Source organism: Myripristis murdjan, chromosome 17, assembly GCF_902150065.1.
Source record: "Myripristis murdjan chromosome 17, fMyrMur1.1, whole genome shotgun sequence".
Taxonomy (NCBI): Eukaryota; Metazoa; Chordata; class Actinopteri; order Holocentriformes; family Holocentridae; genus Myripristis; species Myripristis murdjan.
The window spans coordinates 11,072,021-11,099,935 of record NC_043996.1 but is presented as its reverse complement, the minus strand read 5'-3'; the positions used below and the strand labels follow the sequence as shown (position 1 = coordinate 11,099,935).

Here is a 27,915-nt window from a genome sequence, read left to right as displayed (position 1 = left end):
TCATTAAAGTAAATTTAGTGCTTACAAGACATATCAACACATCATGATGTCATGTTTCAGTATGTGTGGATTATGCTGCTGTATTCTGTGCTGTAGCCATAGAGTCCACCTTTTCCTGAGACAAATGTCAAGTCTTCTGTGATTGTTTTGTGACCAAAATGACACCTGCAGAAACATTATCAAATCATATCATTTTAATACAAACCATGTATCTCAGCTCATCTTTTGAAGGACAGCATTCAGTTTCAGCGCTCCTCTGGTACGCTACTGAATCTTGATTATGTTCTTAATCCATAACTGTGGTTTGAGAGTGCTCTGCCCTCTGGACTACAATGTGTGGTGGTATGGCTATGACCAAATATAAAATCTATATCTACTGTATATGCATGTACTATTTCTCTGGCCTGACCAAGTAATCTCTGCAACCTCTTATGCAAAACAAAGGTCTGCTGCAGTATGGACGGCTGGATTAGTGTGCATCACCGTCAGGCAAAGACTGTAATAGGATAAAGCTTGAGTGGAAAGAGCACAAATAGACCTGGGCAAGTAAAGATAACTGCAGCCGCTGTCCACACAGAGCATTTAGTTTCTCCTACCAGTGGAGAAGCACCTACAGTCTTCCACTGGTAAGTTACCTTTGTTTGTTATTGGTTTTTGTTTTTGTTTTTGTTTTTGTTTTTGTTTTTTTCTTTATATAGAGATGTGTTTCTGTGGCGGGGTGTCATGGTGTGTCAGGGTGTGAGTATTGTTCTTCTAGATGATATTTTGTATTGTTCAGTGCATATGAGAGGTTCATGTTAAATATTAATTTTTAAAGTAGTTATAGAGCTCTTGGTCCTGTCTTTCTATGGGTACCAGTCAGAAACCCCAGCTGGAGATGCTACCTGTAGATACAATAAGGAAGATGATTTGTATCTGCAGCATAAACCCTAATGAAATAAGATTATTGAGTCTATCCCCATTTATCATAAATCCCCACTGGATGGCAAATTATGTTAATTCATGCATGGCTGAACTGGGGCAGCACCTCCAGTGAAGTGAGCCAGACAAGGTTAACTTCACGCAGTTCAGTGACTAGTTAGCACATTAGCAAGTAAACACAATATGACCTCAATAGCTTCTCAAGGTTGTGTATATGCGTGTCTGAGTCTGTGTGCTTTTTGTGACTTCATGGAGCAAGACCTCTGACGAGTCACTCCTGGCACAGCAGATGGCCCAAACACAAAGCTTGCCAAGTTTTCAAGCTGAAGTGGACCCTTTAAAGTGTCTCGCTAGGTGCTTTGCCCCCTACTGTTAACCTCTTAATGGTTTCCCTCCGAGTAAACAACCAAGGGTGAAGTTGCTGTCAGTCAGCTTAATGAACAAAAAGTGCACATAAGCGTCTACAGTAGGGGGAAAGAAAGTGGTCTTGCAGTACCCATGGTTAAAATGATGCAGCCTTGTTCTGGATCATCACCGAAAACATGAGAAAGTTCTTCAATCCAGCAAGCTATACTGATTACAATACTGTGCAGGTTAGAAGCTTTACTGCATGTGACCAATTAATATCACAGTGATTAAGAGTTATTTCAAATTTGCAAAAAATTAATCTTGAATGTGATGATGAAAATGCTTTTCAGGACCATCAGGGGACCCTGGCACAGTTATTATCTCATATCCAAGTATGAAGGGCAGACTACTGTGTTTTTTCACAGTTAGGCAGATGTGTAGCACCACCAAGTGGCAGGACTACTTATGTGTTGCCATGTGTTGTTGATGTTTACCCACTTATGCTCAAGCTCAAATCCTATTAGCTATCTGGATCTGAGCAGAATGCACATGCTGTTTTTTTTTTTTATTATTTGAACGTATGTGCATGCATGGCTGTGTACATATGTATGTACACATGTTTTCACGTGCACATATGTGGGTATGTGTCAATCTGTCTGTGTGTAAATGTGCTTTGTCTGTATCAGTCAGTTTTACACATGACCACAGAAAAAGAGGCACACCCTGGAAGTTAGAAAGATTACTTTATAAAATGGTATCTGATATCCTCTGAAATTCAGTTTATCATTAGCAGTCATCTGTATGCATTCCTGAACCTAATTTTGGAGTTTCGTTTTACTGATTCAAATCAGTATTGCCAGGATGTAGTATAATCGTTTTCACAGTCATCTGGCTAACTTTCGAATCCTTGTTTTCTTAACTATTCCCCTCTTTAAATCCTTCTAGACTGAGTTTTTCTCTTCAAGACTGTAACTGGGATCCAGCATGAAGATCCTGCTTTGTTTGGTTGCTCTGGTGGTGACACTGGATGTCATTCGTTGTGCACCAGAGGACCAGCTTAAAGGCATCTCAGAGGACACCTTAAAGCGTGAGTTGGCACAGTGGCATCAAGTCTTTCTCAAATGACCTCAGCATCAGTGCCTGTATACTTGGCAACAAATTTCCCTTTAATAGCAGTGCTCATGTGCTCTCCTTGACATGAGCACTGCTATTTGTGCAGCGCTTGCAGATCTTTCGATGCACTCTAACCACACTTATAAGCTACATGTGTAATTCTGTTAAGAAAAGTGGTATGCAAATTAAATTTAAGATGTTAATGATTAATAGATCTCACTCATTAATACATCTTCCCTCTCTCTCAGAGTTGTCCCTGGATGGTGAGAAGCTGGTGGATGAGGAAGTGAGGAGAGCTCTGTATGGGGTGAAGCAGATGAAGGAGGTGATGCTGAGGAATGAGCAGAAGCATGAGCACCTCATGAAGTCACTCCAACACAGCAATGACAAGAAGAAGGTCAGGTTGCCATTAACTCAGCAGTGCCTCAGTTGTATTATTTGAAAATATGTGGCACCATGGTTTTTTATGGAACTTCCAGCACTGTCCTTTTCGAAACAGCCCACTAGGATAGACTTAAGAGTTGAAGTGTTTCCCTTATTGCCACCAGGGGGCAGCCCAGCTGGCTCGGGAGGTGACTGAGAAGCTGGAGGAGGCAGAGGAGCAGTGTAAGGACTCCCTCCAATCTGAGTGGGAGGCATGCAGACCCTGCCTGGAGGACGTATGCAAGACTTTCTATGTCTCCACTTGCCGCAGGGGGTTTGCCACCTTCCATGCCAAGGTTTGGAAACTACAAATTCAACCTTTCCTGCCTCAACCTCCAGACTCTCTCAAACTCAAATTATTGAGTTTATGTAAGATGTGTGGTATAGTTGTACTGTCAGTTAAAATACCATTAAGCTGACATCAAAATAACTGCAAAAGGTGAAGATTAGAGTGCACCAACCACTCTCTCTTTTATGCACCAATGGCTTTTCAATTATTTGCCTTTATGATTGAAAAGTGTTTTTTTTTTTTTCAGCAAACCATTACAGCAGCAGATTTCACTATTACCTTCCCTCTGGTTGAACATGTGTCAGTCACTTACATCAGCTGCTGTTTGGCTGGAATGACAATCTGCATATTCCTGGATCAGCCCCAGCTTGTACCTCAACCAGAATTTTTCAAATGCTAATTTTCCTTGAGAGAGTACAGGTGTAACTAAATATACCCAACAAAACCTTTCCCCCCTTTCTTTACATAGGTTGAGAACTTCTTCCGCAAAGTGTCCAGCCGGTTTGGGCCTCGTGAGCCTCCCATGGAAGCCGGAGACATCCTAGTCAACCAGAGTGCTGACAATCCAGACATGGAGGTGGCCCGCATCGAGGATTCCTTTAAACGCCTTATGAGCAAGGTGGGCACATTGGTGGACCGCAGCATTAACCTGGTCTCCAAGATGAGCGGCAAACTTGACAAAGTCCTCCAGAAGGCATTCCTCAACAAGACTGACGAGGTAGTGGAAGTGGCCACCACAGACCCCTTCTATCCGGCCCGTGACTCCGGTTTCCTGCAGGGGGTGGGCTTGGAGGAAGTGCTGGAGTCCTTCTTTGATTTTGGCAAGAGCGTGGTGGAGGAGTTTAGTGCCGTGGTGACCCAGGTGTTTGATGACCTCCATGAGGCAGTGGAGGAGGAGAAGACGAAAGGTAGCGGGGGCATCAGTAGATAATTGGATTAGAGCAGTGATTCTTAATCATGTGCCATTGAGTCCTAAGACCAGCTGATTTCACTGATTAGTTCTCCCCCTGGTTGAATGTGCTAATCAGTAAGATCAGCTGGTTTAGTGATTGGCTGGAATGAAAGCCTACCCTTGGGCTTCTGTGACACCTGATGGAAAACCACTGTTGAGTTATCAGAAAATAATAGAACTTTACAAAATGTGCCATATAATAAATGTCGTAACTAGTCTTGGTGACTAGTTATGACATTTAAGCTGCTGCTCTTCATGACTGTAGATATCAGAAAGATCCAAACAAGATACCAATTAATACAAGAACTGTTATCGGGCATTTCTGATTGTAGCTCTTTTTGCCTGGTGCAGAAAGGGAAAGTTTCCCCCGTTTCCTGCAGAACAGGAGGCTTTGCAGAGACCTGCGCAGACAGACCTCAGAGTGCTGGCAGCTACAGAACCGGTGTGAAGCCTGTCAGGGGACTTTACTTACAGGTGAAGTGCCCCCACACCCACATGAGATAGCTTGTAGTTACAGAAATACTTCATTGCATAAATTCTCATGTACTGATAGCTCATTTCACCCCTCTTTGTCTTCTCCTTAGAGTGCCCCAGTGTGCGGGAGCTGCATGTGGAGCTGGATGAGGTTTCCCAGTTGCTGGATGTGTCCAAAGAGCAGTATGAAGAGATCCTCTCTATTGTCCAGCAGCACACTGATGAAACAATCAACTGGCTGAGCAACATGGCTGCTGAATTCAGCTGGGTAGCTGAGATTGTGGGCAACAATAGCATCCCTGAACATGTCTTCCACATCACCACGGTGAGCAGGATGAGGTGGGGTGAAGGTGAATGAATAGAAAGACAGCACAACACTGTGTATTATGAGGATAATAAAAGACAGTCATTGCGAGCAATCATGCCCACTGTGTATGTAAATTATTCATTTTGATGATACCGATTATTTTTTATTATTATTAACATTCTATTTGCAATTTCTGATAAAACGAGCGTTGACGTCAGTGCCAAAGGAGGTCCAGAACAAATCAACAACCATACCAGAGCAAATGAGGTCCTGTCCAAGACAAGACCAAAATAGACAAAATAATGTTTCTCAAGTTTCTTAAGGATCAGCAGATATGTGCATGCTCTGTAGGTACTGTACTCCATTGGATTAATGCATTGCACTTTGACTAGCCAGTGCCTAATCAACTATGATGAAAGTGGCAGCAAATCAATTTGTAATAAACTGCACAAATGAAATTGGTAAAAAGAAATGAGAAAGGTAAGCAAAAGTGGCTGGGGGAAATAATGACCATTATTACGATTGGAATGATGGTAAGGGTGTAAAATATGACAATACTTCTCCCACACCCCAGGTGGTGCCAAAGAGCCATGATGAAGACAATGCATCTGCAACAGAGACCAAGGTCGAGGTAAACATCCTGAACTCGCCCCCCCTCATCCTCTCTGTCCCTGGGGAGCTGGAGCTGGAGGACCCAGCCTTCATCCAGTTTGTGGCCCAGGAAGCTCTGGGCAAGTACAAGGAGATGGTCAGGTGAGGACTTTAACTAAAAGGTTTAGGTTGTCAAGCTGGATAGTATTATGTGCTTGCTGTTTAAATCTGACCCATGACCTGCACCGCCCTTTATCTCTTCTGTCTCTTGACTGTCAACTCTGATGAAGAGAGGGGAAAAATACATGTGGTCATTACAGACTAGACATTCATCTGAGTTGTTATGTTGATTTGTTTTTGGTGTGCTAAATTCTCAGATTTACTGTAATACACTTCTAAGAGATTTTTTCTTTGCTTACAGACCTGAGGAGGACTAAAACCCATTTCGGGATTCCTTCCCTGAATGCAGTTTCTATCAACTGACCCTAGTAAAGAGAACTAGGCTGTGTTCCTGTGTACTAGGTCAAATGTATATTAACTCTTGTTGAAATAAATGAACATATGTTTAACATTGCCATTTATTAAAAGTGAAATTATGTACATATGAAAATGCCCCCCAAACACAAGAAAGCTGATTTAATAAAAGTAATATCCAGCAACAAAGGGGACATGATGACATTGTGTGTTCCAAATAAATTATTCTTGAAAAAAGAAAAAAATCTGCTGCATTATTCATTTTAATATAGTAATGCCACTCAGTAGTGATGCACCTTCAGGAGAAAGATCACTAATGGAGACCTTTGAGTAAAACGTTTATTTTTTTCACTGTACAAAATCATATTAGTTTTCATCCTCAGTAATTTCATTATCACCCTCCCCGCCAGTTCAAGTCCAACTTCTGGGAATAATCACATATTAATTTCCCATGAAGCACATGCCGAAATAAGAGGTAAAAGTGATTTTCACATCTTTGCCGACGCCTAAGGCTTATTGAATGACAGGAAGAAGTTGTTTCCATCTTCTCAGATCCTGCATTAACGACCTTTAGACAGACAATGGATTAAAGTACCTCTAAGACCTAACTTCTCATCATTTTTTTGCTCTTTTATTCTCGATATCCTTAATAGCACTACAGCTCTGATCAGGCCACCAACTGTGCAAGGTGTTTGTTCTGTTCTGGTTGAAGTTTTTTACTCCTTGCTCCAGAAATTATACACAATCTTTACTGCCAGGAATTGGTACAGGAAGGTCATGGGAGGAGCACTTAAGCAAAAACCATTTGAGATGTACTGTCCCATAAAACATCATCATGGGATGGCTTTGCATAGATTTAGATTCTGAAAGGTTTATTTCACATTGTTGGCTTTGGATGGGCCTCATGGACATATACCAAGGACATACATTAAGACCGTCTTCACTAATGAATTATTAAGATCTGACTTATGAATACAATAACTTATGCTGCCTTTGGATGTAGGATGTCTTGCAATGATGTTATAAAAGGAAATTGAATGGTGTGATCTCAGTAAGAAAATCTGACAGTTCCCTGCATCATCTATCATGGGCCAACTTACCTATTGCAAAGTAACACTAGCTGGGTGTGTGCAATAGTAGGAGAAATATAGGGAGTCTTTTGTGAAGAGTTCTGCACTGAACAAAAGACAAAATGCTAATTTCAGACACAAATGAACTCAATCTTATAATTTGAAATTTCACAGCTGAAATGACAAAACATTTATAAAATGTTACAGAGAAAAGATTTTACCCTTGGAAATTATCAAAATACCTTTCATGATTTCAAGTTCATGAGTTAAATCCCCATTTAAAATGAAAAATAAAAAAAGCATAAAAGATCCACATGATTTATCATTCAAGTCACCATATTAAAAAGAATCGTACAAATAATTTCCAAAATTCTCACTCTTCTCAGCCTCATCACACCTGCTAAAAAATACATTTCTCTGCACATACATTTGCTTTAACTCTCCATACATTCTGAGATACACCGTGCATCCTATTCATTTGCTCATTCACTTAATCACTTTCCATCCAAGGTTTACAGTCACAGCACATACTTAGCAATTCAACCACAGTTATTGGTCACTTTAAAAACATCCTATCAGCCTAAATAAGACAAACCAAACTCCTGTACATACAAAGGATCTTGCCTCCAATATGTTGAAGACTTGGCTGTTGTAAAAGAAAAGTCAAAAAGGGGGTGGGGGTCGGAGTTGGGGATGGGTGTAGCGGGGTGGGAGGGGGTTGTAGTGGAGGGGTTGGATTATTATTTGAAACAAAAGTCAAAACCTGTGCAATCGGAAATGAGTCATCGATTTGAAATTCAATGCTTTGACAAAACTCCCTCGTTTTGATCACAGTGTTCTGGCCGGTCCATATGGATTATTCTGATTAATAGGGTTCTCAGAGCTTAGTGTACCAGTACCAATCTGCACCCTTGGACACTTTCCCAAATAATTGTCCACAGGTACACAAAGGTCAATTTCTACTTCTGCAACCATTTCCCCCTTGAGTCTAGAGGCAGGGATGACAGTTCTGATATGCCAGTGTGGTTGCGGACTAGTTTGTAGTATTCTAGCACTAAAACCTCTTTCTCTGCACTTTCAGCAGGGGTGGCCTTGCTGTAGCTCTCTCTTGTCCAAAGCTTTGATCTCTCGTGCCAGGGTTGACCCAGATCCCCCATACTAGAGATTGTCCCCTGGCTGGTACTGTGGCTCTGTGGCTGTGAAGTAGTCTTCCAAGAAGGACTGGATGTACTCGAATGTGGGTCTTTCATCTGGGTCCTTCTTCCAGCACTGCCTCATCATCTCGTGGAGGGACTCGGGGCAGCCCTGGGGGCAAGGCATTCGGTAGCCTCGCTCTACCTGCTCAAGCACCTCCCGATTCACCATGCCTGGCAAACAGACAGGAATATTATGTGAGGATAATGGGAAAACAAGGCCAGCAGGGACAGAATCTGAAGGCAGCCTGGGGTGTAAATGCTTTCTACCACTGGACAAAAACAAGTTTTCAAATCAATCACTGAATCACTGAAGATTTCAAATCAAAACAAACCAGCGCTGAAGGCAGGCCTTCATCAGGGTGTAACTGGTGTGCACAAACAGATAGACAGATAGGTAGAAAGACAGATTTTGTTTTTGATAATTCTCTGCCCTATGCCTGTTTGAAACCTTTTTTGTAGGTGCCTGCTTTATTTTATCTGACAAATATTCCATATTGATCAAAACAAAACACATATAGGACTATTTAAATGAAATACTATAGTTTGCATTTATAATATTCCATATTCCAGCATGGCAGGATGCTGCAGTGATCTTAGAGCAAGTCAAGAGCATAGAAATGAGAAGCTAAATTTCTGTCACAATGCTTATTTCCATAACAAGGATGCATCTTTGACTTTCCCTTGTTATCTTTCAGAATTTCAGCTTTTTGACATACAATTCCTGCTCATCTGTAGTACAAAATCAATACTTTTATCCTTGTGTTTCTAATTCAAAGCAAAGCCAAATATTTAAGGATGCAATGTCCAATATCCAATATATTCCCACTCATAACAGCTGCTACCTTTGTGTATTTTTTTAAAGAATCAGAATACAAATAGAGGTGAAAGGACAAGCCTGTTTAAGATTATTAAGTATTTTTGTTTGTTTGTTTGTTTGTTATTATTATTGGTGTTGTGTGTTCACAACCAAAAACTGACAATAAAACCAGAACAATATCAATATTACTTTTTAAAGTTGATATGAACTGTTAACCAATAGGCTGCCAATACACTTGTCCATCCATACAAACAATGTGCTTTTATATGCCTGGTTCAGCCCTACATGAGGACTAGACAGCTGGATCTCTCCCTGGTACAGGAAGAGAGACCCTGAACCCTGTGACACAGCAGACAGAGCTCCATGGGGAGCAGGGCTGTAGCTAAAAGAGGTAATGACACAGAGACAGTGGCATGGACACAACCATATCCTCTCCCCAGAGTCCACCCTCTCCCCCCCTACTTTCTCAAGTCTCTCTGTGGGACAGTGGGGATCAGATTCTCTCACACGCTCTGAAAGAGGAAAGGCCTGGAACAACTGCTGGAACTTGGATAGGGTGGTCGTGGTATGTCGGATGCTGAAGTGTTAGCATGCTTTATATCTTGGATAAGAATATCTAAGCGCTCATTGCATGCCTGTTATGTAGGCCGATCTGTGTGCGAGTCTTAATATACATATAGATGCACTGACTAAAATAGAACAAGAGACTGCATTCCCATGTTGGTGCTCTTCAATGCCTCGGGGTGATCCTGGTATACTTGCTTACTATTGCCTTTGCGCTATCAAGTTTCATGTTACACTAAATTCCCTCTCCAAAAGACAAGATGGCACAGCAACAGCCACAACCGGCCTGCGAGTCTAACCCACAACTTTGAGAAGGGGGGAGTGAGGGTTCAGTTCCCAGAACTCGTGGCTCTTGGGTGCATTAATTAGACCGGAGGGTTTGCAGTCAAAGCCAAGCAGGCCACAGGAGCCAGATGGTCCTCTATAAGAGCTAGTGGTTAAGTCTGCCATATGGCACACTCTGTAATCAGTGCCAGTCACACTGTCAACACCATACACACTGCAATACTGTTGTCAGACAGCAGGGGTCAGAAGTGAGGTGGCAGGAGTGTGGCTGACTTGGCTCCACATGGGCAAATCATACATGGCAGAGTAACGACTACTTTCCCACGCAATGATAAACCCTAACACATCTGTGCTGACTCCTATAGGCTGTGCACCATTCTGTTTTCTCACACATATAATTTAGAACAGTCACAGCAGCAAAATAGCAATGTTAACCGGGAAATAAAAGGAAATCACACTGACAAACCGGAAGGAAATTCAGAAAAAAGACCTTGCATCCCTAATCAGCACATATAATAACACTTGTGCTTACCTGGGTATGGTACTCTGCCTTTGGTCACCAGCTCAGTCAGAAGTATACCGAAAGACCAGACATCTGACTTGATAGTGAAGCGACCGTACAGAGCAGCTTCAGGGGCTGTCCACTTGATGGGAAACTTAGCACCTGGAAAGAAAGATAGAAATTTGTCAGGAAATATACTGTTTACAAAAACAAGAAAATCATGAACTGAGTTACATGGACCATCAGGGATCTTGTGTGATTGAGAGAGACAGAATGTATTTCTGTGTGATCCTCTACGTCTATCCCTGTGAGGACAATATTTTGACACTAAGGGGTTAGAGTTATAGTTGAGGTGGCGATGCTAGAGATTAGGCATGTAATGGTGAGGCTTAAAGTCAGGCTTGAATCAGTGTAGGTTATTTCTTTACACACACCTTGTCTGGCAGTGTACTCGTTGTCCTCGATCAGCCGGGCCAGGCCAAAGTCGGCAATCTTACACACCAGGTTATCAGCCACCAGAATGTTGGCAGCTCTCAGGTCCCTGTGGATGTAGTTCATCCTCTCTATGAAGGCCATGCCATCTGCAATCTGGGGCAGGATTGGGGAGGACAAACAGAGAGGCGGAGTCAGCAAACACAGAATGGCATCAGGATGCATCCAAAACAAATGGTCGGAGACAGCAGCTTTGTAACTTGGTGGGTCTTTGCAACTGGCCAGACTTGGGTCGAACAGTACATGCATTTCTGAGTGTTTGTTTTATGTGGAGCACCATATTGCTGGGGTTGGACTCAGAAAAGTTGTCAATCAAAAAAAAGAAAGCTACACTATAATTCCCCAGTTTGGGATCAATAAAGTAAATCTATCTAAAGTAAATCTATCTATCTAAACTGACTTTCCCAAAGTGTCAGACTTCTTGTGCTTATTCTGTGTAGTTCTATGCAGCAAACTCCACCAATCTGGTACTTGAAGTAGATTAAAACAAATACTAAGACTTATTTGCACATGGTATCTGAGTGAATTTAAGTAAGGATGGATTGCCCACAGCTATGAAAAGAACAAATGGCTTAATCTTTAAAACAACTGTCTTCACACTGCCAACTCTCTGAAAGGCATCTTGAGGTTTCAGCCAGCCTCTGTCTAATTCTCCAACTCTTTTCCACACTATCGAGCGAGGAAGATAGGGGGAATGAGGAGCGAGGAGGTGAATTAAGCGAAGATCACAGTGTGCGACCGACCCACCGAGCTTAAGTGGCCTCAGAGGAGCGGTGTTTAAGTGCTCCAGGCAGTTAAGTGGTGGAGAACGAGGAAAAGCACACACAGTGAGAAGAGGAGGAGGACAAGGAGAGGGAGGAGGGGAGGTAGAGATGTCAGTGTGGATATTAAATAAATATGACAGCCAGATGGAGAATCAACTGAAACCATTGCACACAGGGACCTGGCACGGCTGGATAACTGACTCATACACACCTATACAAATGTACACACGCAGCTACACACACAGCTGAAAATGCACCCACACATGGGCTCTGGTGTTGTTGCTTTTGCATGATAATCATTCCCTGACACACACACGCACAGCTAAAACAACAGCTGGGCTGGTAGAGCAGGGAGTTGCCTGTATTTGTATTCCACTAAGCTGTCAATGGCGGTGATGTGGTTGTGTGCAGCCGTACCTGTGCAGCCATATCCACCAGCTGGGGCAGCTTCAGGTATTTTCCATCTCCTTCCTTCAGAAAGTCCAGTAAACTTCCTGTAGGATTTTAGAAGGCAAGCAAAAAATCATCAAATTTGTCGAGGAATTGCACACATAAATACCCAGTAACAACAGAAAAACAGAGGCACTGCCATTTGGCAGAAGATTGTGCAGCAACACAACAGCTGATGTTACCAAGACCTCTTGGAAGCAGCTACACAGATCATGACAGGCCATGAGCAATCACTTCAATAACACAGTGAGTTTGTGTTTACTGGTCAGACAATCCTCTTGCTACTGTTTGCTTATGTCCATCTATCCGAGAATAATACATCCAGAAAGTTTGGTCCATTAACTCAGAGAGAACAGGAGCTTCACCAGAAGTGCGTGGCTCCAAAATGAATGGAAACCGGACAACACCACAATTTTGTTCAACGATGCAAAGTTGAATACATTTTTTGAACGACGCACAACAGCTGATGTTTGTTTTCATTTCACTTTCTGCAGTATGGTATTGTGACCATTCTGCCTACAGGGAACTGAGTCTTCAAATTAATTCGGTCAGTGCCCTTTAATTAGACTACATTAATTAAACTACATTTGCAAAACATTATACTCAGCCAAGACACTTTTTTTTAAAAAAAAAAAAGAAGTCATGAAAGCAGAATGACACGTGATCTCCAATTTTGATGCTGTTTTCTGCCACAGTTCCCATACAGAGCGACAGTAACCATTTTGAGTCCCTTCCATTTGGCACTTTGTGTAATTGACTTCTATCAGCTGTCAGATTTTCACTCACATACTGCATGTCTAAAGATTACCTTTTATAATGCTTAATGTCAGCAATTATTAACTGTCCTCACCTTTGCCCATGAACTCGGTGACAATGTAGATGGGTTCTTCAGACACCACGGCATAGAGAGGCACCAGTTTGTCATGTCGGAGTTTCTTCATGATCTGAGCCTCTTGGAGGAAAGCCTCTGGTGACATGGTGCCTGGCTTTAGGGTCTTGATTGCTACCTTAGTGGTGCCATTCCATGTGCCTGAATGAAAAATATGTGTAAATCGTCAGTGTTGTCTGAGACATTTTTTCAGTTTATTAACCTGCATATGAATACCAATGCCACAATGGACAAATAATGAGATGTTAGATTAATTTCTTCAACTCTGATTTCTCCTTAAATTTCCCCTTACTTAGCTTCAATGGTACAAAAAAAGCTTTTCACCACATTGTGGTACAATGGCACATACATATTCAGTATCTGCTGGATGCAAAGCTTCATTGAAGCTATCATCATGCTTATATTGAGTGAAATATTCAAACCCAAGATAACACTATTTATGGCTGCAGCATTACATCAAATAGAGAATATCTAGATGTTTTGTACACATATACATTTCCTTGTAATTCAGCAGGACATATTTGGTATCTTTGGAAGCCTTGGGATTTAAAGAAAAGCTATGTGGGACTGAGCAAAGTTCAGCTGTGCAGCAGGCATTTTAAATGACAAATGCACTGATGGGCCGGGGAGATATGAGGAGGTTTCTCCCTTTAAGTGTGACTAAGAAGTATATCCTAAACCAGCCTTCAAGCTTATGTTCCATGGAAGCAGATTTCTCTGTAAGGGAGTGATCATGCCCATTTCCCGTGTGTAAAGCAACGCTCCGGAGAAAAAGAACGTGGCAGCTTAAATAATCAGTCTCTTCCTGGTTGAGAGCCACTTACTCACGCCCTGCTTACACACAAAAAGCTGAGGCAGGAGATCTAGAGCTTCCGTCACAACGCTGACCTTCATGAATGAATCATACTGAACAAACTACACACACACACACATACACATACACACACTGTGGCTAAAGGACAAAGTAGGGCAATGATGATCATATGTAATATTATGGGGTAGTGAGACTGTGGGAAAAGAAATGGAGGTCAATAGCCTTTCTATAAAAGAAACGAGGCAACATAAAACATTTAAAAAAAACAACGATGGCAAGAAGGAAGAATGCAGATAGACAGGTATACATGGAATTTTCACTGGGAAGTTGCAGCTAAATCCAAAAACAAAAACAGCACAACAGTGCAGGCAGAGATGGAGAAGATTTCCCTGGAATGGCACAGTAGTGGTTTGCAGGTTGGGGCTTGCAGCAAGCTGCAGTTAATTTCAGAGCGAATGATGAAAGAAGAGCAAAGTGTTTGCTGAGGCCGCCGTCTCGCAGGCAGGCCAGCGAAATGCAGCATGGGAGGCGACCTGTGATTACTGAGCGCAGTGCACGTGTGCATATGTGTGTTAAGAAAGTGTTGAGGAAAAGCAAAGCAATCAGGAACAAGCTGGAAAACAGTATTCACATCACAGTGCAGCATAAAGAGAAGCACAACAGACAGGCAGCTTCCACACAACCTTATTATTTTCATATAAATTTCATAAAAATTAACAAGTACTTACTATGCACAAAATGTGGTATTATGAATTTATTTGCATATATATGATGTTGCTGTAATGTTTTAGTGTATCAAACGTTTAGTATATTACTTTATGCCTTTATATTTGTGTGAGCAAAGGTACGTAGCAATAACAGAATACATATACAGTATGCCTGTTTGTTGTCAACATATGAAGTGTGTATGCAAAATAAATATCGGAGGTCATGCCTTAATCGCCGTCTATCCCGATAGCAAAAATACAGGTGGAGTAAGTGAATGTAAAGCTTAAAGTGCCCTTGAGCAAGCCATTTACTTGTAATTACTCCAAGATCTTGCTTATGTGTGTGTGTGTGTGTTAGAGTTCTCATCGGGCCTGAAAATTAAGACCCGACCCGACCCCGACTGGGCCAGCCCGAGGCCCGACCCGACCCGACTAATTAGCCGAACTTTAGGCCCGACAGCCCGATAAAACCAGGAAAAAAAAAAAAAAAAAAATCGCCAAATTCGCCATTATTTAGCAGAGCCGGTCGGCCGCGGCACCGGGGCACTATCAGTCGGTATCAGGCACCAGCCAGCATCAGGCAGCTCACCTGTCAGATCCGGCAGACCTGACGGGTGGGCGCGGTATCGGACGGTGCGGCGGCTGGCCCGCCTGATGCCGACTGATGTGCCGCGGCTGGCCTGCCTGATGCCGTGGTGCCGCGGCATGTGCGGGTCAATAGGGTAGTCTAAAAAACTGGAGATTTTTTTTTTCTCGTGCGCCCCCAAGTAGATTGCGCCCTGGGCAGTTGCACTGCCCATAGCAAAAACCGTCCCTGCTGCCGAGTCTGCCAGCACAGCGGGATACTGCTGCAACTCTCTCTCACTTGTTTGCGCTGCGCTCGCACAGCTGGTTGTCTGTCTGTCACTGACAGTTTAGCCTCCAAATCCAATCCAGTCTCTCACTCTCTCCACCAGTCACATAAAAATGAAACGTCATAATCAATAACAGAACACATAATTCTATTTTTTATTAAAAAAAAAAAAAAAAAAAAAATCCCCCACAGAACCCGAAGCCCGACCCGACCCGCCCAATTCATGTAAATTTTAGGCCCGACCCGACCCGAAAATGTCGGGTCGGGTCGGGTCGGGTCGGGTTCGGGCAGAATATGAGAACTCTAGTGTGTGTGTGTGTGTGTGTGTGTGGGTGCGCTGTAAACAAGAATGTGAAGGTTTTTCACAATTTGGTTTGTTATAACATAAGGCTACACATTTCTAATTCTACCTACATCCTTTTCATGAAAGCTTTTATAATTTTTTTGGTTTGTTTTGTTCCAAATAGAGTGAAAGGTTGGTCTTTTAAATTGGAAAAAATGGAATAGTTCAAAGAAGCAGCAATCGCCACCATGGCAAACATCTTCAGCAGTGGATGGGGCGTCACAGCAGTGATGACACTATACGGTTGCAAACAGATTTATGGGGAGTGCAACACAGAAATGGCCACTTATCATCGTTGCCACCAAAATCACCATCATCAAAATCAAAGGCCATACTTCTCATGGGTTACCGCTTTAAATATATATTGTAAATGCTGATGTTGCCACTCCACTTTGAAACTTTTAGGACTTGAGGAGCACATTCTGTGGCCCTCAGATTTATTCAAAACTCATTGAAACCCTGTTATTTCAGAATATAGGCTCATCCATGGGAAATTAAAACTGTTCGCATCTATTCCTGAGAAGCTGATATTTTCTTTTCGTGCAACAGCGACAACATGCAGCTGCAGATGGTGGATGTGTTTGTAGGTAGCATAGACACCTGCATGGTGTGTGTGTGTGTGTGTGTGTGTGTGTGTGTGTGTGCGTGTGCACATAGCAGCAGTGGTCTCTTACCCATCCAGACCTCTCCGAAGCAGCCCTGGCCAAGTTTGAGCTCCAGTCGGAGGGAGTCTCGGGGGATTTCCCAGGCGTCCTTGGCCAGGCCCTGAGTCTGAGGCTTCACCGTGGGACACACAGTCGTCAGTCTGTAACACAGCCCGTCTGCGTGCTCTGCACAGGAAAGGACATATAAGGGAAAAAAAGAGCCAGCCTGTAAATTTGAGCTTGTTCACACTGACGAGCAGCCTGCTAATTCAGCCTGTGGGCCCTAATTTGGTCTCTACTCATCACTATCCTGACATGCCGACACAATCACTGCGTCTGCACACTGATTAGTACATACAGTCCTGGCGGTAAAAACTAGCTACATTAAACGTACTGTAAACACGTGGCATATAAAAAGTACAGCAAAGCATGTTACATGATAAGCTAGATTCAACCCACACTGATGCAGTCACATTGTTCACCATCATCTGCATGATAATTCATGAGGGGTCTTTTCCGTGATGCCATTTTGTGGTTACACTTTTGTTAATGTCAACTGAATCACTCCCAGAAAGTAATGCATTATCCTGGTCATTTCAGTACACTGATGTTAACAGTTTTGATCTGAACCACTTCATTTTTTTCAGTAGATTAAAAAAGCCTAATGATCGAGAAGCTTGGTATGGAAGCCTTTTCAGACACAGCAGGAGTCTAGCTGACTATAACAGCACCAACCATCTTGTGAAATGTCCCCTCTGAGTTCTGCACACAGAAAGGGAAAAACCGTGGGGTTAACCGTGCAGTTACATTCAACCACCAAAACAGTGGGTAAGTTAGACTTCACATACTTTGATTAGACAGTTTTCTGCACAAGTGCGCATTTAATTGCTAGCGGCTTAAACACAACTCATTCTGGACTGTACAAAGGGTCTCAAAGAAACGAGTCATCACTGCAAAAAATCTCCAACGTAACAAGCCATTTAGTCCCATATTCAGTCTTAAAAATCATGTTTGCCTTCAAAAAACCGAACAAAATCTGCCAGTCGTATGTGAGAATCACGCTTGTTTCCAATGCAAATCAACTTGTTTCCAGAATTTTCTCAAATCGAGTGTCATTTTCTGGATATCAGTAGGCTGATCTGCCTAATTCTGCCTCAACATATTTATTTTTGTTCCCTGAAAAATTCCTGAAACAAGTATGACTGCATTCAAAACAAGTGGGGTTACTGCATCCCACTGATTCACTTAGAAAAACAACATTTGAACACGTAATAAGAGACGAAATGACTTGTTCAAATGGAGCTTTTTTTGGCAGTGATTCCCTTGTTTATATTACAGTTGGGAATAAAACTGTATTCTCACAAAGTCATCAATGAAGTGGTTTGTCCCATGTGTATGTACATCATCACGACTTCCTGTTCTCTTGTTGTGACGGTCCACAGGGGCTTTTTCTGAACAGCTGCCTGCTTATCAACATTGGACAGATTACAGCAGGCTTAAGCATGTTTTTTTTTTAATTAAATTATTATTTTTTTTTTTTTTTATATTCCTGCGTCTTTTGGCTTAGTCCCACATGATCCTGCTTTTCTGGGACTCAGTCACAATTACTGAGCCGTGACTGTGTCAGTCAAAGCACTTCTTGAAGTAAAGTCTAGAGTCACCACGGGAAAAAAAAGCCTCTGCAAAACATATTCAATAAATGTGACAGCAGCACCAGATCTCCAGCTGAATAATGCATTTTGCACCACAAGCACTGCATTCTTTGACGGCATAAAGGATTGATAGCAGTCAAAGATGTGCTCAAATATCAAATAAAACAAGAGTGGGGACTACTTCTATTATAAAAACACATCAAAAAAAGACAAAAGTGACAATTAGAACCCTTGACTGGATCAAACATCGCATGGCTGCATATGGTACTCGTCTTTTTTGTCCGACTAAAAAAATAACAAGCAGTGATGACAAAGTTGTGCAAACCTGGAATGTCCATTCTGCTGTAAACAGTAATTTTGTATACAAACCACCGACATAAGCATAAGGTAGCGCGTCATGTGGCTGAGCTGCATACCTGTGTAATGTTTGACCAGCTTCTGCAGCGTCTCAAACTGGGCCCGAGTAGTGATGTAATAACCACCGTTATCCAGCTTGCGGATCTTGTAGTGTTTGACGTTGTCTCCCTTCACCTCGTCCCAGTCCCGGATGGACAACGAATAGGCACCTTTAAAATCACCAGAAATTAGATTGTAGTTTACAGTACAAAAAAGGCTCTGAAAAATTTAATTATAGGCTACCTTTTAATATAATGAGAAATTAAAAACACACACACATTGAACTGGTAAATATAATAGTGCAGAAATGTACAGTAGAAATTATCTGTTCCATATTAATACACAAATGGCTGCATTAAACTTCTCCTAATCAGGGCCGCAGCCCTCAGTACAGGCATTAATCAGATAAAAAGTGTTCTGGTGTTCTGAAACTGCAGCGTGCATGCTTGACAGTTTTGCTTTGCAGACAATAAATCTCATACCTTTGGTGGTCTCGCTCTCTCGTGCCAAGAAAGTGCCTCGCTGGTTCCCTGGAACCAACAGGAGACGCTCAGCATCTTTGCGGCCCATTTTACCAAAGTACCATCTGCCCAAAAGAGAGAGAGAGCGAGTGAGAGAGCGAGTGAGAGAGAGAGTCAAAGGAGCAGTTGTCCTTTTGATATACTGTATAATATGCAGGGTTTTATGCATAGCTGTGCAAGCAATAATGATGATGCTATGGTGCCCAAAAAAAAAAAAAAAAAAAAAAAAAAAAAAAAACGGATACAGCTCAATATAATTCTTTGTGTCTTGGTATGAATTGTAAATACTTGTGATTTGAATTTTAAATCTTTTCTGTTGTATTGCTAAGTTACACATCAAAGGCAGTTGAGTGGTGAACAGCTATTACTATTATTATTATCGTCACAAGCATTTCATTTGATTTTAATCAAATATACATTCAGAAAATAAAACATGGTTGTCTTTCAAGTCAGAAATGTAATATCTTGTCATGTCTTATCATGTCATATGTCTTGTCTTATCATGACCAAGGGAAAGTGATTGGACCATATTACTACCACTACTGGGACTACTATCAATATAATAACAGCTGAAAAGGCACTCACTCTCATTAGATATCACAACTTTTTGAAGCCGCACCACTGTTACATAAGGCCCTATACAACCAAAAGGCAATTAAAAGAAAAAAAAAAATCATCCTAACAAGTCACTTATTCTTGTATACCCTCTTAAAATCTTGCTTTAGGAAAAAAAGAGGAAACTTGTTTGCCTATTTCAAGATACTGTATCACCATGATCTCATCTCACTGGCAGATCCATTCTCTTATTTGAAGAGGAATAAGACTAGAACTGCATTGTTAGACACCTTGTTGAGGTGTTCTTTGCAGAACAGGTTAAACATGTAGCATTATAAAAATAGAACCATGGCAAAACCCTATTATAAAGACACAGTCCATTATAACCCTGTCATATCGGATGAAAAGTAAATGGAGTGCCATTGGTTGTCAGTAAAAATACAGGGCTCTATTGTCTAGACTCTAAACCTGTCATGTGTACGTGATGGGTTAGTCACAACATCTGATCACCCAGCCTAGTCATATAACTGATAGCTGGTGTGGGTGAAGAAAAGGAGTGGGAGGAAGTAAGTGACAGTAAGAAGCAAACAGAGAGAGCAAGAGCAAGAGAAGAGAGAGGGGGAGTGAGGTCTTACTCTTCAGCCTGTATGGAGTCAGCTGGGGCCACGTAGTTACTGGGGATGTAGCCTTTCTGTCCAGTGTTGATGGAGCGAGCCTCCCACCAGTCGCCTTCCCTGGAGAGAGGCGAAGTCAAACATTGGTTAGACTGAACTAGTACAAACAGCAGCTCCTTCATGTTTGTTTGAAAAACCTGACACCTGCTCTGGAAAAAAAAAAAAAAACAGAGCGATCACTGCTATGAAAGTTAAACCCACTGTGGAGTACTGTTTAGGAGGTTAAGAAATATTTTTACAGCATCCTTGGGAATGATTCTTAAGAAGCCAGTGATTAATAAGCACCTCCATGACAAAGAAAGAGCACGGCACTTACTAATGCTGAGGTTTTGGATGTGATTCCGGCAGATTACTGTCACTTTTTATGGTTATAACAAAAGGGTGAACAAACAGAAAAGCACAAATTGTTATCCAATTATGTACGCCTGATTGCTGAACATTTAAAAAAACTCCTAATGTCTAAAGATAGCTAATTCCTTTGTTACATTATGAGACTGACTTTCATGCATGTTACAGTTTTATGAGCATGTAATGTTTTTAAATCAGTGGATCTCCTGTATTGAAAGTCAGCTCAAACATGATTTATGACATTACAATTTTCCCACTCGGCAAACTGTGTACTGCCACTGAATGCAGGTGCTGTAAAATGTGCCTTTATTTCACTGTGTGGGATGTACCTTGTTTTACTACACAACAGAAAAGTGTAGTTATGTGGCACAATATATAAACATTTTATACAGAGGATTCACTGCGATCCATATGTGACGTGATAAACTCGCAGAATGTGCCGGACTTCATAAACTGTGCATCAGATCTGAAAAAATAAATAAATAAAAAGGCATGGGAGCCAACCAGATGGTCCATTAGAGGGACCCATTAACCCACACAGCTTTCAGCCTTAATATCAGACATGAATACAATGAAGGATTAAAGCACGTGTGCGCACACACACACACACACACACACACACACACACACAGGATCTCACGTGCACACATGGGCATGTTCAAAGAGGCATGCAAACAGGCACAAGCAGGCACACACCCGCAAATCTCAGGGTAATCACGCCAGGAATTAGTCCTTGTGCATGATATACTTGTACCAACATCATGAATGTCCATGTCTAGAGCAGATGTACTCACGTGTTATTGATAATTTGGAAGCGATCCCCTTTTTTGAATGACAGATCATCTGACGTCCGGGCTTCATAGTCGTACAGCGCCACAAAAAATGTTACACCGCCTGAAAGTACGACATCACAGTTTAAGGATAAGAGATATGATACAGGAGGTCTGCATGAATGTGATAGTAAATCTATGATAGCTCATAACTATACAAACTCGGACATAGTAAATGTACTCCCCAAAATGTTAATAATAAATGAAGAATGTTTCTCAACTCTTTCGACTCGTTTTTATTTTATGGAAAGGTCAAGGAAAAAACAAAGATCATATGCTTTTGAAAATGAGAGGTATCACGCTGAAAGTCACTGGGTCAAACTGGCCCGACTAAATCCCGTGCTACAATGAAAAGAGGGCTCTGGTCCAACGTATGAAGTGACAGAGCGCAGAAAGACAGCACAGCTCTGACATGTTTATCTTGAGGAGGAAATGGAATGGGCAGGATTAGATCTAAACAGCCCCTCAGGCTCAGATTATCCTGCTTGAGAGAGAGCGCAAGACAGAGACAGGGAGAGGGACACAGCGGAGTGTGTGTGTGTGTGTGTGCATGCTAGTGTGGAGAAATGCATTCCTCTTGAATTGGTAATTGCATCACAAACACATCCATAATCAAAACAAGTTGTGAAATGTAAACTGCAGACAGTAAATGTGCGTAAATAAAGTCAATGAATTCAGTGCAGTCATCCAGTGGACTCCAGTGCACAAGGACATAATTTGTGTTTTTGTCAAGGGAGCGGACTACTGCGTCGCCTGCCATTTTGATTATAGACCTGTTTTGGGTTTCATGCATTGGCTGTCTCGTTTGAAAGGTCTGATCTGCATAACATCTGTTGCTCATAAAGATCTGTGCATATCGAATGTGCAAGTAATACAATGTTGCACAAATGAAAGATATTCTCAATTCACACTGTTTGCAGAGAACAATAACAGAATGCCAAACTATAAAATGGCTGGGCAAAGCAGTTCCGAAAGTATTAGGTTGAACTTGGCTCTGCAAAATTAGCTGCGTTAACTTTATGTTCATCGTTCCAATGTCTATTAAAAAGCAGCTGACATACAGATTTCACCCTCTTCCCAGCCGTGGCAAGGGACCCAAATGGGCAAAACACCCATCACTAATCCCACAAAACATTTCATAGGCCACATTGAGAAAAACTCAACGACTTTTCAATGACTTTCAAGTTGTTGTTTGGCATGCTGTGTCTTTATAAATCCACTAAACCAGTGGTTTTGGGTCTTTAGGGGCTTTTGGGGGGGCTCAGCAAATTTAGTAATAGTATAATTTCTCTGTTATTTAATTCCTTAGACAATGTTGCAAGTTTAAAAAATGTATCAGTGTTTATATGTTTCACATCACATTACTTCGATTCTGTTTGGCACTGTTTAAGTATAACTTCTAAACAATTGAGTACTTAACACAAATGTAAATATTTTTCACATCAGGGTCTCTAATGGTGTTTTTCCATAACTTGGTATTGGCTCTACTCGTTTTTGGTACCGGTTACTTTTCTGGATTACTTTTTCCATTACAGATAGCAGCCACCTCACACTGAAGCTCTGTCTGTCCCATGTGGGCATGTTGACTAGTTTTTCCTCACCTCTCTCCCAGAGCCCCACGGGGGTGTTTTATTTTTAACAAAAAAAAGAAGAAGAAGAACTCAAAATGGCTACTTCAAATGAACAACATTGCTGTAACTAAGAGATTTGCTGATTTTTTTTTTTTTGTTTGTTTTGTTTTTACCATGGATAGATTATCAACTATGACACAAGTTTTGTGAGTCTTTTGTAAGTATCTCCTGGTTGTAAGCAGTGACCAGTGGAACTTTGCTGATCAATCTCTCTGTGATCAATCAATTCAAAACATCAAAACGTCACCTTCTGGTATCTGCTCAGCACGTTTCAAACCTCAACTAAAATTGTTCCAAAAGTAGCATCCAGTACCAGATGCAATCCCAAACTTTTGCCTGATGGAAAACAAAAAAAAAAGCAAGTAGAGTCGAGACCATGTAACGGAAAACAACATTAAAGGCTAAATCACTTCAATTTGAGGTCAGTAGCTTACTGATGTCAACTTGGGCCTCTGGAACATGAAAAAAAATTGAAAACCCTGCACTAAACCAACTGACCTGTGACGACACTAGGGAAGGGACTGCTCACAGCCACCGAGGTGAAGGAGGTTGAGGCCCCGCCAAACGGTGTCATGGCCGAAGAGGCCCCACCAAAGGGCGTGAGGCTTGCGCCGTGACTGTTGTAACTGTTGTTGTGCGTCTTCATGGCTGGGGAATGACCCATCAGGGTGGGGTCGGGCCCGTAGTGGCCCATGTGGGCGTTGACCGGCGCAGCATTTGAGCTGTCTGGCCGGTACTTCAGCGCCGGGCCCTTGTCCTCTTTGCTCCTGACACAACCCATCGTCAAGCCTTGAGGAAGAAAAGGAAACAGAGCATGAGCTTAACCGTCCGATTCGAAAACCAAAGATCATTTTAATTTGACTTAATGTATATTTGGAAAGCAATATGCATTGTGTGCTGTTATTTGTGTGCACCTCTGTTTGACCATGTGAGGTCATGTTGTGCTGATGAACTGCAATTGGATAGCACACAAATGCAAATAATTCAAGTGTAAATGCACCTAAAATGCATTACAGATCATCCAAACCACATTCCAAGGTGGCCAGAGATACATTTAGTTACTTCAGCAATAAACTGTAACAGCACTGCATCGTCCATCCATGTAGAGGAGTTACATGAAGTTTACAGACAAACTTATCAGCACAACTTTATAACAGAAGAAGTCACATGCATGGCAGTCTGCGATTTGTTGAGGGACAAAGAAATTCTATAGCCTAGTGTGTTTTAATGCCAGTTGTTAATAAAATGCACTGCATCTGGATGCAATCTGGATACGGGATGCATAATGCCAGATGTGTGCAGTAGTTTGCAAAATGTGAATTGCCGCTGCTGCCGGGTGGATTAATAAAATATTTTTTCTATAAAAAAAAGGAAACAACTTTAATTGGAATTTTAAATGGGTCACAGTAAACCAGCTGTGTCCACAGGCTTATTTATGCTTATCGGTTAATGGTTAATACTCAATTAATTATGAGCGCCTAACGGTTAGAGGATTTTGCCAAAAACTGCATCCCTAGAGGGTACATGGCTTAGGTCCACGCTTTGTCATGGGGTTACGCTTGTGTCATGAATGCAGCCCATATAACCATGATACTGTGTGTTGCCTGAAGCCTTCTGGGGGTCTTAACATAACTCTCCCATCCAGAAAACAAAGAATGCAAGCCAACACTGACCTCACATGACTTCAGTTCCCGACAAAGGCGTGTTAACCCAGCCAAGCTAGAAACTAGATCCTGTTACAGCCTATGGCCAATTCCTTCTCCCCCCATGATCAAGCTCACTATCACTGACACAGATATGAGAGGAGTAACAAGCCCTTCAGTGTTCAAGAGATGGTGCTCTCCCCCTTAGAGCTCAACGTTATCCGAAACCTCTGTGTGCGTGTGTGTGTGTGTGCGTGTGTGTTAAGACTCCCACTGCTGGGACCAAATTACTTCACAAGGATAGAAAGATAAGGAAACTTTTCTCTGAGGTAATTTTTGGCCCAGTTACTGTTTGGCACAGAGAGGGAAAGGTTATGGATAAAGGTGTGAAAAAGAACAAGTCAACCGAACATTCTTACAAGTAAGGCAACAGATAAAAGCACGTGTGTGTGTGTGTGTGTGTGTGTGTGCTTTGCCTGATATAACTGACAGCACCATGTTTAGAACCTGCTGTGTTCACTCATTTTTCTGCCACTCTTGGCCTCCTTGTTGAAGTGTGCGCGTGTGTGTGTGTGTGTGTGTGTGTGAGTGACTAGTGATCAGAGCAATGTGGCGCCGGGGAGGAACAGGTGTCACAGCTTCAGAGAACAACACCCGGCAGGAACCGAGTGAACAAAACGACTGGCCTTTTCTGTCTCCCTGTGTGTGTATATGTGTGTGTATATGTGTGTGTGTGTGTGTGTGTGTGTGTGTGTGTGTGCATGTGCGTGCCCAGGTTGTGTGAGTGGGCGTGTGTGTGTCCGTCCAACTGTACACAAAGAGAGAAGCTGCCAGCACATGACAGATGAACTCTGAGCAACTCCAAGAACAATTCACTTGTGATGACTCAGATCCTGGCACTGTAAAAACGTTACAACACTGTTTCTCTGCCTCTCAGCGAGACACTTGGAGCAGCATTTGTGGCAGAGGTGTGTGCCGGCGTGTCATTAATAGATGAGAGGGTCTGGCAAAAGCTGAGCCAAAAGACAAAGGGCAAGACAGGCAGAACAGAGCATGGAAATGAAAGACATTTTCAGCGTTTGAACTGTAATAAAGTGTGGATATGGTGTGTGTGTGTGTGTGTGTATGCTTCTTTATGACTGGGTATGTCAAGTCATGAGGGAGGGGTGTATGTTAAGTGTTAAGGGTCCTAACAACTGATGTGATGTCAACTATATATGGAAAAGCAAGAAAAATAAAATTCTACTAAAAAACTGCAATGGAACACAGTTTTTTTTGGCTATTTTTACATGCGCATGATGATAACCCTATTACTGTGAGACTGTGTGATTAGACTGTTTACATGAATGAGTAAAGTGACTCTTACCAACTTAATGTGTAACATGTGGTTATTACAAGTCATTTCTTTTGAAATCACATGACAAAACGGGTCGCACATTCCAGTCCCGATGCAAAGTTGATTGTTTTATCGTTACGGTGCCAACATTTCAAACTGCCCTGACGAGGATTCAGTTTCAAACGCTGGCACTGTAACAATAAAACAACCAACTTTGCATCATTTCACTGCATATTCCAATTTTTAGGAGTTGGCACCTCAGAAATCTTGATGTGCCTTCCTCCTCCTCACCATTCAAGTGTTTTCTTTTGATTGGCTTAGAGAGAGGAGATTAAAAACTAAGACGTGTTCTGACTGGTAAAATTTCAGTATTCTGTGTCACAGACACAGGTATGAATCTTTGGCTCAATATTGATTCAGTTTGATTCACCATTCACAATTCAGCTGGCAATTTCATTTAAGGAGGATTTTTTTTTTTTTGGAATGATTCTATTTGATATGAGTTTGTAAACCAGGATTTGAGTCAACAATGTGGTTCAGTGCTTTTAGCCAAAGGTGGTGAAAGACAGTAACAGACACTAAAATTAAAGATGTGCCGGCATCAAAATAATGGTTTTTCACAATGCCAGCATTTGGATATCTATCTTCATCAGGGCATGCTGATGCTGATAGATATCAAAATGTTGGTATTGTGATTTTTTTTCACACTGCATCAGAGTGTGACTGATTGTGTCCTCATATATCAATTAATATTCACATGAAATAATGTAAGACCTCCTCTTCTGACATGAAAAAACTTAACTTTTATTGTTATTAGAATTTTTAAGAATTTTGAATAAGTTGAACCAAAGTATTTCATATAAATTATGCTGAAACCAGAGCAATTAATTGCCTATTTTTTTAAGCATAATGATTCAAGTAAATCAGCAAAATTACTAATCGATGTATCAATGCAATAAATTAATCGATGCAGCTCTATATGCAGCTCTATAATGCTTAACTGCTTTAACAAAGAGCAGAATCACACAAACAGAGCTGAATCTGTGTTTGCATGGGTCTTTCTCTTATTATACTCTCATCCATCACATCTCTTACACAGTGAACTCACCACCAGGCCCACAGGCTGCTGCTGTCGGCTCCCACTGTTGAAAACAAAAGGAGACACCAACACATCTCCCTCTAAACACTTACAGGACATAATGTAACATTTGGTCTAATAGATCATTCACTGACTGAGCACTGAATATTTTCTAGGTTAGGACTGTTTTGGACTGGGAGTGTTCTTTATATTTTATAGTATATCAAAGTGCATGATTATTACTTTTTGTTCAGTGTTGGCCCTTTGTATGTGCACGACGAATTCCTCTTCAGGAAAATAAAGATCAATTCTATTGTCTTAACACGGTTGCATTTTTTCAGTTTAAGTAAAAATGGTCCAAGTCTGTTGGACAGGACTAACGATTACTCAATGCTACAGACCCAATGGCAACATTCACCCATCCATCCGTTATCCATGCCTGCATATTGCTATGCAGGGTCACAGGGGGGCTGGAGCCTCTCCCAGCTTACATGAAGACCCTGACATACCAAGTTGTTGTATTCGTAGTTTGTGCCATGCGTCCCAGACCATCAGCACTCAGCCCTCAACAGTGGGCAACTAATAGATTCAACATGTTGAACCACTGACCGTCAGAGGGAGAGAGCTTTCTGATTGGCTGTTCACCCCAAGTGAGTCAATCCCAACAATAACATTTAAAACTTTCATTGTAGTCCTTTTACTGTAGAATTTCTGTCCTTCTTCCCTGCTGTTCCTACAAAATGTTCCAAGAAAATATTACATGTCTGTTATGAAACTAGATATTTGAAGAGTTGGAAATATACTGATGCTGCAGTATCCCTTTGGTCTCTACTCTTAGGAATGACTTTGCCTTTGAAGAGCAGCACAACAACTGAACCTCATGAAAGTCAGCACTTGATCTATGGATCTATTCATTAGAGATGGATGGTGCATTGACTTCCCCTCATGAACAAACAATATTGACCGAAG

At 41.7% G+C, this 27,915-nt stretch overlaps 2 protein-coding genes across 2 annotated transcripts in view; one reads left to right on the top strand and one right to left on the bottom strand.

The window, feature by feature from the left end:
• Nucleotides 1-513: 513 nt before the first annotated feature.
• clul1 (clusterin-like 1 (retinal)) lies at nucleotides 514-5,991 on the top strand. The gene is made up of 9 exons (XM_030073663.1): nucleotides 514-626; nucleotides 2,215-2,356; nucleotides 2,631-2,779; nucleotides 2,931-3,101; nucleotides 3,564-4,002; nucleotides 4,398-4,520; nucleotides 4,631-4,845; nucleotides 5,402-5,580; nucleotides 5,840-5,991. Exons 2-9 carry the CDS (start codon nucleotides 2,254-2,256, stop codon nucleotides 5,853-5,855), a joined length of 1,395 nt encoding a protein of 464 aa, XP_029929523.1. The 5' UTR covers nucleotides 514-626; nucleotides 2,215-2,253; the 3' UTR covers nucleotides 5,856-5,991.
• A 222-nt stretch (nucleotides 5,992-6,213) lies between these two features.
• yes1 (YES proto-oncogene 1, Src family tyrosine kinase) overlaps nucleotides 6,214-27,915 on the bottom strand; it is a 29,337-nt gene continuing 7,635 nt past the window's right edge. Inside the window, exons 2-12 of the mRNA XM_030073662.1 lie at nucleotides 23,388-23,678; nucleotides 21,223-21,322; nucleotides 20,042-20,140; nucleotides 18,813-18,916; nucleotides 18,351-18,500; nucleotides 16,313-16,468; nucleotides 12,883-13,062; nucleotides 12,000-12,076; nucleotides 10,761-10,914; nucleotides 10,357-10,488; nucleotides 6,214-8,329 (exon numbers count right to left, since the gene is read on the bottom strand). Of these exons, the coding sequence (XP_029929522.1) occupies nucleotides 8,121-8,329; nucleotides 10,357-10,488; nucleotides 10,761-10,914; nucleotides 12,000-12,076; nucleotides 12,883-13,062; nucleotides 16,313-16,468; nucleotides 18,351-18,500; nucleotides 18,813-18,916; nucleotides 20,042-20,140; nucleotides 21,223-21,322; nucleotides 23,388-23,670 (1,644 nt within the window). The 5' untranslated portion in view covers nucleotides 23,671-23,678 and the 3' untranslated portion in view covers nucleotides 6,214-8,120. The remainder of the gene's footprint in view (nucleotides 8,330-10,356; nucleotides 10,489-10,760; nucleotides 10,915-11,999; nucleotides 12,077-12,882; nucleotides 13,063-16,312; nucleotides 16,469-18,350; nucleotides 18,501-18,812; nucleotides 18,917-20,041; nucleotides 20,141-21,222; nucleotides 21,323-23,387; nucleotides 23,679-27,915) is intronic.